Raw genomic sequence first — 11,850 nt, 5'->3', positions numbered from 1 at the left:
AAAGGCCAAGAGCAATGATGCGTTTCAGAAACGGTTGAACTACAAATCCCACTTGACACTCTTTTTAGGAGGGAAATGTTACAGCTCTGTAAATATACACTGTTCCTCCACGCACAGGTAATCCCATTGAGATGAAAACAGCCCCTTTTTCAAAGACATTCGACGGATAGCACTTGTAAAAAGCAATAAAATAATAAAATACCTTGTAACACAAGCAACGACGACGGGCTTGCCGAATATTCAATATTTACTGGTACGACCTTCGATAATAGCTATGATTTACTGAGTGTCTCAGTAGGGGGAAATGGCATTTCAGTCAAGCACTGATTTTTTTGGGTATGTTGTTCACCTGGGCACCTATTCATATGTAATGAATTCAGGTTGGCAGAAAGGCTAATTCACACCATAATGTCAGAATTAGCATAACGATGTATAGTGAGAATAACAGGATTAGCTTACAATGGGACAGTTCCATGAGTCAACATGCTCTGCCCAATGCACCTGGGGTAGTTATCTGTCTTGTGTGTGTGTGTGTGTGTGTGTGTGTGTTTGTGTCTGTCTGTCTGCCTATCTGTGTCTGTCTGTGTGTGTGTGTGTGTGTGTGTGCGTGTACGCCCGTATGTGTGTGTGTGTCTGTGTGTGTGTGTGTGTTTGTGCCTGCCTGCCTGCCTGCCTGCGTGTGTGCGTGCGTGCGTGCAAACAAGCCTCCTCACCCAGTGAGATCTTCTCTCCAGAATCTGCGGGCAGCAGGAAGACCAGCAGGGCCAGGCCAGAGATGAGGACACAGGGGATGAGGAGGTTCAGGCCGTAGTAGAGCGTTCTCCTCCGCATGGTCACCGTGAACGTCACGTCAGGGTAGGGCTCCTTACAGCAGTCATAGTACAGCTCGTTACGTTTGGCTGGGACACCTGGGGTAGACACACACACACACACACAAAGATAGATTAGACACACTTACATTAATGTGCGCACGCACACACACACACACACACACACACACGATTACACTGTCAGTAGTCGGGTTAATAAAGACAATGTTTCATTTTCATAGCAATGTCATACAAATTGGTAATATAAAATAAAATCAAGATGACAAATCGATGTTAAGTTAGGCTAGGCTAGTCCAGACTGTACAGAATAATGACACAACGTTCCTGTAAGACAATTGGAGTTCTACACATGAATAGGCATGACTCTTGACATGAATCTTTCTGAAGCTGTCCCTTTCCTGAAGAAACCTCGCCCGTCCCATAGAAAAACATCTACTGAAAAGCCAACTAAAAAGACTGTTAAAAAAGAAAGAAGAATGAGATCAATCAGAAAGCTTCGGTCCCTGTGGTCAGTCCTTTTCCCTGGAAGATAATTTGTTGTACAGTCGTGAAATTGAAAGAAAGTGATTGAATCAAGCGGATGTACTTTAATCATGGTGGGTGTGATATCCAGCTGTGTCATGAGCTGCCAGCTGTTGAAGCCGTGGCACAATCACATCAGCGGAAATGGCAGCAACTGTTCTTTCAACTGATTAAAAAAAAAAATCTAAAAACAGTGTCTCTCTCTCTCTCTCTCTCTGTGTATGTGTGTGTCAGCAAATTCCCCAACTCTACCTTCAGCATCATTTAAAGCATACAAAACCGCTCGTGAACATTGACCACTCAGTGATCCTGAACGCAGCCGACGACTATGATTTCCACATTGGCAGTTGTCGAAATATCCATTTCCCCCATCTGCACAAGATGAATGTTATCTCAGTGGTTGCTGGAATCCAAGTATGTGCATACTTGCATACTTGAACTGGTGATTAATTTTGATAGATGGGTCGCTAGGTCGCTGGCCAGCCTTGGTTGGCACCCAGGTTGGCATGGGCACCAGGGTTGTGGCTGTTGCTGGCCTGCTAGCTGCCCGGCAATTCCCGTGTGAAGTGAACCATCTCTGGGCCAGCTGTCTCTCCACACCGCTGGTCCCCTCCAGCCAGCTGGGTACACTGTGTGTGTGTGTGTGTGTGTGTGTGTGTGTGTGTGTGTGTGTGTGTGTGTGTGTCTCTGTGTGTGTGTGTGTGTGTGTGTGTACTGGACTGAACGCCGGATGTGACTGACACCCAGACCTCTGATTAAAACAGTATGAGTGATTAGAGCTCTTTAGTGGTGCATTACGAAAGAGATGAAGAGGGAGAGAAAGAGAGGGGTAGATGGAGAGAGGGATGGAAGAAGAGGGATTACAGGGCAAGAGAGAGAGCGGGGGAGGTGGAGGAGAGAGGGGGATGCAGTATTTTGGACTCAAGTAAGGCACGAAAAAGATGGAGAATTCCGACAAAGATCTTTTTGAATACCTTAACACTACTTCAAGTGTATTGGCAAGTTGTAGAAAGTCCACTCTACACATTGTAACTAAAACAGGCTATAAAACTAACAGCCAGCCAGCAGCGTCCCATAGCTCCATTCTCCACTATTGAGTTATAGTAAACCTCAGACATGTCCAGAGGCACTTTACTAGGATCCAGAGACAGGAAGAGATCGATGGCAGCAGCATTTCTCCCGGAGGATCAAAGAGATGTAACACCTGGCCCTTTCAGAGCTGGCTATTGATTGGCTGTCTGCCTCGGGGGAGAAGACACTCAGGAGCAAGAAGGCGTGGGAAAATGACACTTTCCCTTGTTGTTCTCCCCTAAAGCCTGCCTGGGGTGTATAGTCTTACATTGGTGTGTGTGTGTGTGTGTGTGTGTGTGTGTGTGTGTGTGTAGGGAGGGGGGGGCTAAAATAATGGCTGTATTTTATTGTTGTTTATTGTTTTGATTATTACTTTTTGTTATTTTATGTTGTTTGTGCCATCTTGTAGCTCTTGTTCCCTGGATGTGGGCCACTTGATTATCCACACAACATGATTCTCTGAGGTATTCTCGTGACAGTTATTCAACGGCTTTATGAAGTGTGAACGGTACTTAACCATACCATAAATATAGACTCCAGAGGCTAGAACCACCTTGAATGGGCATTGTAAACAGCCTTATGCAATTCCCATAGTCCTCTATATTGTCCATATAGAGTGCCCTTTGCATCAGTAATGGGACAGTGTACCAATATGTGCACAAGTACCATCAAATGAGAGCTGAGAATCTCTACTTTAACTCACCAACTGACAAAGAATTTCACCTAGAGTGGCAAGTGTTTTATGTGGTATTTACCTAGCAAAACTTTGACTGTTTACAAAATGAAGCATCATAATGCATTTTTGGTTAATAAAGTCATCCTTGGCACTTTGGTTGTGCAATTTAAGAGACTTTATTCACCCTTGGCACTAAATGAGTTAACCTCATAGTAATTGTTTGATTTCAAATCTTGAAAGTTTTAGAGTATGGAGCCAAAAGAAGAAAAAAATAAATCACTTCACTGTCCCATTACTTACACAGGGCACTGTATTCAGCATCTCTTACCTACGAGGTCCCACTCCCCATTGGGGATGTAGGTGGACACGTCCACGTCCAGCATCTGTAGGTCCAGCAGCCAGCCATTGTGGGTCCAGGAACCAAACTTCAGGTCACACTTTTGCACGTCGAAGGGGAACCAACGCACATCGATGTAGCAGGTACTCTTCAAGATGCCTAAGGGAGGAGAAGATAGGGGGGAATGTGGTGATGATGGTGGCGGTGGCGGTGATCATGATGATGATGATGGTGATAGTAGTGGTGATGAAGGTGGTGATGAGGTAATGATGGTGGTGATGACGGTAGTGATGAAGGTGGTGACGATGATGGTCATGGTGTTGACAGTGATGGTTATTATGGAATGATGTGGTGGTGATGGTGATGATGACGATGTTGATGTTGATCAAAACCTGCATGAGAATGTTATCAGAATCCACAAAAACGTACAAAATATTTCAACTGTCTGCAGAGTGGTAACAGCAGTAAGCTAGATAAATTGTATTGATAATGAAGAATGGTTGTGGAGAAAGCACAGGACCACCCACCTGGTGGAATATACTGGCATGATCCTGAAGCATTCACCAGGACGTTGGTATGAAAGGTGGCGTCGAATCGTTCATCTGCACTGAAGGCCAAATAGATAACAGTATCATATGAATATATATCACAGAGAGAGAGAGAGAGAGAGGAGAGAGAGAGAGGAGAGAGAGAGAGAGAGGGAGGAGAGAGGGAGGAGAGAGAGAGAGAGGAGAGAGAAAGAGAGAGGGAGGAGAGAGAGAGAGAGAGGGAGAGCGTATATTATTGATCATCTCCTTCAGAAAAATGCTTCAGGAGAGAGAGAGAGAGCGTATATTATTGATCATCTCCTTCAGAAAAATGCTTCATTAAACTTGGTAGATGACCATTGGGACCGCCATCAAATACACTAAGTTCAAACTCAGATAAATCAGAACAACCGTTAGAATCAGAGAAATTACCCCCTTCAGCACAGGACACAAATCATCTATGACATTTTACAACATTCATCATCAGTGCCAGCCAAGAGGAGCACTTGACCTTCATGCTCAAAGTGATGCGTTCAAAGTCACAACGTTGTTGGACCTTCAAAGTGTATGTGGTGCCAACGAACGTGGAAACATTCACAATTCTAGCATTTCAACCTGGAGAGCCAAAACAGTCCAAGTGGTAGGTGATTGCCAAACTTGTACGCATCGTGATCTACCTAGATGCCTCTAAATTGTCTTCTGACCTACCGTACCACGCTAGCCAGAAGCTTGTCTTATTGTGTGCTGTGACCCAACAAGAATTGGCCACAACCCACCATTTTGTAAAACAATAAACAATAAGGAAAGTGCTCATCCAAAACATTGAGGATAACAAAATTGCCAGAGTCATGCTTCTATCCATTCCATGATTGTTTTGTAAATGTACTGAAGACAATAGCAAAAGAACAATCTAGAATCCTTAGTTATACCTCGCCATCAACCCCGGAGACAACCTGGGGTAAAATATGAGTGCTTACGTGACTAATCTGACAGTAAGAGGAGTCAGGTGGAAGTGGCGCGTTACGCTTCCTGATAGATTGTTGTTTTCGAGGGAGGAACAGTGTGGACGTAAATTACTGTCACACGTCGCACGAGCTGTTGCTTCAATGCCAAACCCAAATGCAGACATCACGATTTACACACTGCAGATTTATAACATGTAATCAAAAGATAATTGTTCCATTCACTTAGCAAAAGAGAAAGCAGAGGTCGTTAGAATCCCTCCAAACTGCCATAATCGCCCTGTCCATTGTCCATAACAAATTAGCAATTAGCAACTCAATGGCATTCAGAATACAAATGACTAATGCTGGTTAAGATTCTAAAAATGAAGACACATCACTTGTTTTCTCAAACGCCAAGCCATCCATCCACTCTGTGCCGTGCGTATGACTGTTTATCTTTTTAATTAATTAAGTTTAATTAACGTTTTGTGATTAACTGGATAAATGAGTGATTTTACAAAAAGAGTTGGTGAACCTTATAGACCTGGAGATTAAAACCATGCTTAATAACAATTAACGGCAAATGATCTTCACCCAGATTAACACCCTAGACTCCCCATAGAGATAATCAATTATACAGATCACAACACAAACAAACACAAACAAAGCAAGAACTTGTTTTAAAAAAAAAGTAGTGTGGCTGGAGGGAAGGACGTAGACAGGGAAATGAAGGTTACATGCCTCAAAGAGGGATTTCTGTGTAAATTATGCATCAGGTTATCCTTTTAGGTTTGTTTTTGTGTGTGTTTCGCATACCGGAAATCCACAATTCCTTTGAAGGAAAAAAACATTGTATCCCCAGGTTTCAGTCAACCCCCAAAATAATACTTACAGTTCAGTCAGGACACTCACGTCAGTTTAACCATTTATTGCATGAAAATCGCAATACATTTCAGCTTTGCAGAGCTCCATACCTGGAGTTAGACGTTGAACTTATCGAAGCCCCTCTAGGTACAGTAGGCGACATACAGGGTGACCATATGAGTGGAGGCTGGGGGGGGAGTTACTGGTGGAGGCTAGGGGTGGTGGGTGGAGGCTGGAGGGGGGGTGGTGGGTGGAGGCTGGAGGGGGGGTGGGTGGAGGCTAGGTCTGGTGGGTGGAGGCTGGGGGTGGTGGGTGGAGGCTGGGGGTGGTGGTGGGTGGAGGCTAGGTCTGGTGGGTGGAGGCTAGGGGTGGTGGGTGGAGGCTGGGGGTGGAGGCTACGTCTGGTGGGTGGAGGCTGGAGGCTGGGGGTGGTGGGTGGGACGACCACACACAGTTTACTCTCACAGCCAGTACAACCATGTCACAACCGTTGATGCTGTGGAGGAGTGTAAACCTGGCACAGAGCACTTTAACACTGTTAATTTACATTTACATTTATGGCATTTAGCAGACGCCTTTATCCAAAGCGACGTACAACAAATACATTTGTCTAAGTAAGTGAATCATCTGTCCAACAGTCATCATAAGACAAAGTAATCAACGCTCACACCAGGGGCCATGGGCAGTCGTAATGCCAGTAGGCACTGACTTAGAATGCCCTGTCTGAAGTAACGCTATGCTGCATTACAGAGTCTTTAAACGAGGACGATTCAAAGAGACTCACATCGCACACAAGGCCACCTTTGTATATCAGGACGGCTCTATATTGTTTAAATCCAAAATAAATGATATAGATATGAGGCAATACCATGACTTCTTCCCTTGAGGACTTTTTAATTTATGTTATATTCAAAGCCATGTCTGTGACATCTCTCTCCAACAGGAGTGGAAAGGATTTGGGTCGTAGCTGTACATGGAAAGACACTTAGAGCAGAACCAGGAACAGATTTCTGTCTCATCCTGTCTTTCCTCTTCTCTTTATTGCTTTTTATTATATTACTTTATTTTAATCTCTCTCTATCTCTCTCGAATCACCTACTTTAGATAATGAATACTCTATATAAATTACACAGCTTCTTTTGCCCTTGAGTTTAATGCATATACTGTAGGTCCAGCCACAAAACATCAGTTATATCCTTCAGTTCATTTTTTTTATGCCAGGATTATAATGTTGTCATCATTAGCGATTGTTGATGCCAACTGTAAGCTACCTAATGTTCTGTATCATCCCCATTAGGCGACAGAACCGTCCTCATCTCCTTATGAAAAAGCTCTCACACACACACACACACACACACCCACACTGTAAGCCAAGGCCCAAATCCATCTCCATCCTCCCTCATAAAAGATTCCTCAATCACAAGATGGTAACACAAGATGGTAACACAAGATGGTAACACAAGATGGCCGTGCCGTCAGTCAACTTGTACAGCAGCTCTTATCTCGTTGTCATGCCTCCCATTACGAGGACAGCATGAGGGAGGTAGGGAAGGAGGCGTGTTGATGCACTTGGAACATATTATTCCCTTGTTATGCTGCCTGTCAAGCAGAGTGACACTTAAAATACAATACGCAATTACACCCCCTCTCCCAAACGGTTTTTAGAGTCAGCGGTGGTTGATGTCGATGCTGTAAAGCTGCTGTTCTTGGTCGGAATGGAGCCGATAAGAGGGTTACTATGGTTTCTAGAAAAGGATCCCCTTTTTATGTGCCAGGTTTTACGGTTTGGGAAAACGGAATCCCCCCCCCCCAACCAAAAGAATAGCTCTTTGCTTTGTTGTTTATGCCCATTTCTTTGCCGTCAACGCAGTTGAAATGACTTTTCTTTCATCTGTTATGATGAAATTCGATAGTTCCAAAACAGTTTACTTTGAGCACTTGGAAAAGTGATACTTCACGAGTCCATCCGATAGCAAGCCATCATCGTCAATCACTTCACATTTTATAATAATAATAATATATGCCATTTAGCTGACGCTTCTATCCAAAGTGACTTACATTGCAGTGAGTGCATACATTTTTCAGTGTATATGGTCCCAGCGGGAATCAAACCCACAACCTAAGTGTTTTTAGTGACATACTCTACCAACTGAGCCACAGAGGACCACATTTTGATGTGAAGTCAACATATAAACTCAGGTATTTCATCAACAAGCCTTTGGAGCTCTTACAGCCAATGTATTATATCTTGTTAACCAGGTTGTGAAAGATTACTTCACTAGCTGTAAAACCTTGGATCAGAAAACGGTGTCTGAAATCAGTTTCAGGGATGCAAGGGTGCATAAACAGCTTTCACAAGCTGTCTCACGGCACGTCACGTCATCTCCAAGACTCCATGTCCCAGGTTCCCCTGCCAGCTCCTCCATGGAGACTCCCTTTGACAGATACATTGAAGAGAGTAAGACACACACAGCGCTCCCTCGCTAGACACTGGCACATGTACGGTTCCCAAAGACGAGTTCCATCCAGACGCGCTGGGCATTGTTGACTTTTTTTTTCAACGCATCATGGTGGTTTACCGCAAAATGCTCAGAGCTGAGAGTTGATCCTGGTCGGGTAACACGTAAATTAAAAACAAACAAAAAAAAACACTGCGCTTTATTCACAACATATTGTGAACATATACTACCAAATACAATGCATCACTGTGTATACCACCAATCACTTGGTATCATGGTATGAAAGGCTCTATATGACCATAATCCATCTGATATGTCAGTTATGAACTCAGTCAGGACCATGGGGAATAGAGGTGGCTCTAATTTCCCTTCACCACAGTCTGTGTTAGCCACAACATGGTTGACTGGTTGTAATCTGCGAGTGGTTCTGCGAGAATGCTCACAAAATCAGTGACCATTGAGCTGTTGAGAGCCCCTATTCCCCTTTCAATTTGACTCAATGGACGATATACCTGTCTTGACAGGGGTCTACGGGGGGCAAACGGAATACGTTCATCCATGCTAAGTTTGCACCTGACAGGCTACTTACCACACAGTACAAACCATCAAGAGCACAAAGTAGAATAAAGTTAGAAGGGCAAAAACTGAAGGTTAGGAGTTGAGGTTAGACACTTCTATGTTTTCTTTTTAGTTCTGTGGTTTTTGTCTTTTGCTACAATTTGATAACTAATTAACAGACTTTGCACAAGCGGAATTAAGTGGATAAATAGTGATTTCAGGAAGCTATTCCCTATTATGTATCTTGGAGCTCAGCCACAGATGAAAAGCCTTGTGGGAATTGTGGTTTATTTACTCCTCAAAGCACTCCTGCCTAAGCAGTGGGTCGAGGGTGTATCTACAGTAAAAAAAAAGATATTAAAAAAAAAATAATGAAAACAAAAAAAATTGTGATGCATTCTGAAAACATGTGTATTGAACATGACATCCAATTTAAATTCCCAACTTTTTAAATATAAATAACCTTGCTGCGATTATCCGAAATATCATCTATCCTCCAAACCACACTCTCTCTCTCTCTCTCTCTCTGCCTGTCTGACAATCCCCCCTCTAATTGGTCTCTCTGCCTGTCTGAGGCTGACATTCCCCTCTGGTTGGTGTCTCCAAAATAAATTTTTCAAAGGCCACTGTTGAGGAGAGGCCTCAGTGTTTGCCAACATGTTATGTTCCAGCACCCAAAATTGAGCATGTGACACTCATTTCAACTGGAGTACACAAAACATGTTTCTGCATCTCCACCCACGATGCACAAATTGCCGTGAATGGTGGGGAAAGATTGCCTCGCAAATTTACATTGGCTTGCTAAAATATCCATTTGTTTAATAAGAACGCAGGTGAAGTCTATAGGGTCTGAAGGGTCAGGGATAGAGGGTCTGCATTTTGACAGGTAATGTGACCACTGAATTACTGAGAGAACAGCAACCTTCTGAAGTGCCACACATCTGTTTATTTTGGCATAATACTACATAAATATGAAGATGGATACCCAGGTCACTATTGAAAAGTAGCCACGCAAAAGTAGCTACGCATTCAGACCACCTAGATGAAAGAACTGAGAACAGAAGAGAATGGAACAAAATAGAACAGAAAAAAAACAAAAGAAAACAGAAAAGAACAGATCCTTCCAGAGTTGGAACTTTGCCTTTGGCTTCACCTCACAAGTAACATGACATAATAACAACACCATAACTAAATGCTTTTTAATTCATATCAGAGTGATAAGGCCTTACCTGTTGTAAAGCAGGATGTCTGGCACCCAGATCTGGTTAGAGGGGAAGCGCAGGTTCTGGACCCCGGGGTAGTTGTCTGGGTTCCACGAGAGATAGATGTCCATCCAGTACTGCCCAATGGAAGGCGGAGCAGAAAGGGGAAGAGGAAAAGGAGGAGAGAGATCGTATTTTATTTGTTTGATGTATAAACATACATATACTTCTTTCAGCTTTATTTATGATTTGCAACAGCCTTTTTGATCATTCAAAGCCCTACATTCAGCTAGACGACACATTTGGGAATTGTCCAGCACAGAAGGGAGAAGGAGAGGCATGCCAAAGAGTCTGATTCTGCTGCTGCCAGCTTCTCGTTGTCTTGTTTGGCAAGGGAGCGAAGAGGCGCTGGTGAATGAACCGGACGAGGAGTGACACGTTGAACCACCAAGCCACCAAAACTGGACAAACTCTGAAACTATGTTGCCACTGTAATGGCTAACAGCAACACAACACAATGACATGTCTGGACAATAAGGAACCTTGGCATGAGCTAGCAAATAGATAAATAAATATAATAACATAAATAAATATGCATTTTTGCGAATTCCAGTCTCTGATACTGTGCATAGACCGGCAAAACACACGAGGTCAGTTGAAAAAAAACAAAAAACAAACAAACATGAAATTCACATTTAAATCATGTGATAATGTGCCCGATGTCGCATCTCTGCCAGCTGTTTACAATGTTGGCCCTGACCATACCCTCTTACCTTGTACACTGTAAGCGACAGAGGCACTGTGTTGTACATAAAGCACTTTAAAGCAGTGATTGTGTGCATTTCACACCACCTCTTGACATGCACTGCTCAGCCACATATGTGTAATGCACTGTGTTGTACGCCGTCTGCAACGCCAGGCCCTCAGATGGTATAGCTGTAGGATTTATTCCCCAAAGTGCTCAGGAAATACCTCTACTGATGTGACCACTGATGCTCATCCAGTCCATTGGCCACATGTACTGTTTGACTGTCCCTTGAGGACGGGGTGTGTGTGTGTGTGTGGCCTTCATGTCACGCCAACAACATGGCAAAGCCACTAACTTAATGTACTCTAAAGCATTGACTACATCTACTAATGTACCTCCTCTGATGTATGCATTCACTCATACCTAATCGTCTAATCACCGCACTTTCTGGTCCCAAGTGGTTCTGCAGTTCCTCGAGTCTCTTTCATGTTTGTTGGCTTCGGCGCCATAGACAACAGCGTAATGATCCTTCTACAAGGCCGGCACATGTGAAATACTGTGATGCAGCTTTCGTGGATCGGAAAATAGATCAAAACAAACATAATGTATAAGGTTGCGTAAGACAAACCCAGGGAATAGGTCTGAAACAACGCCGTGTTAAAACGCAGCATCAATCCAAGTGTTCTGAACATTCTAAATTAATCTGGTTATTAATAACCAAATAGGACACATTTGCATTTGGTGCGAAACCCACGTAACAGAAAACAATCATTCCGCGATCTAAAACACATTAAGAGAACAATCGGACGACAGGCTCTACAGTTGAACAGTCGGACTAAATTCCATAACAGCTCACTTCTCAAAGTTTAGGAAAGCATTAAAACACCTCCATCCCCTGCACAAGAGAAGACCCGGCCTGAAACAGCCCCCGTCTGCTCTGTTAATGTGCCTCTTAGGTATTTCACTATCTGCTGCCTCTGCAAAGTCCCCCGGCCGTTAAAGGAGAAGGGACCCCTATGATGAAGGGGAAGGCCTAAATAATTGACTGATTCAAAGTAAGCCATGCCTGAGAGCCAATCAGAGCTAGTTTGCCGTAAGTAAAGCTGACAGGT

At 43.6% G+C, this 11,850-nt stretch overlaps 1 protein-coding gene across 1 annotated transcript in view; it reads right to left on the bottom strand.

Moving 5' to 3' along the window:
- The window catches only part of LOC310820972 (neuronal acetylcholine receptor subunit alpha-7-like), a gene marked incomplete at its 3' end in the record, with an annotated part of 34,024 nt that overhangs the window by 4,997 nt on the left and 17,177 nt on the right, over positions 1-11,850 (bottom strand). The window contains exons 4-7 of the mRNA XM_083692816.1: positions 10,018-10,127; positions 3,964-4,043; positions 3,428-3,595; positions 714-908 (exon numbers count right to left, since the gene is read on the bottom strand). Of these exons, the coding sequence (XP_083548942.1) occupies positions 714-908; positions 3,428-3,595; positions 3,964-4,043; positions 10,018-10,127 (553 nt within the window). The remainder of the gene's footprint in view (positions 1-713; positions 909-3,427; positions 3,596-3,963; positions 4,044-10,017; positions 10,128-11,850) is intronic.

Source organism: Argentina silus, assembly GCF_951799395.1.
Source record: "Argentina silus genome assembly, chromosome: 21".
NCBI lineage: Eukaryota > Metazoa > Chordata > Actinopteri > Argentiniformes > Argentinidae > Argentina > Argentina silus.
The sequence above is the reverse complement of the archived record's forward strand: the minus strand, read 5'-3'. Positions and strand labels throughout refer to the sequence as shown.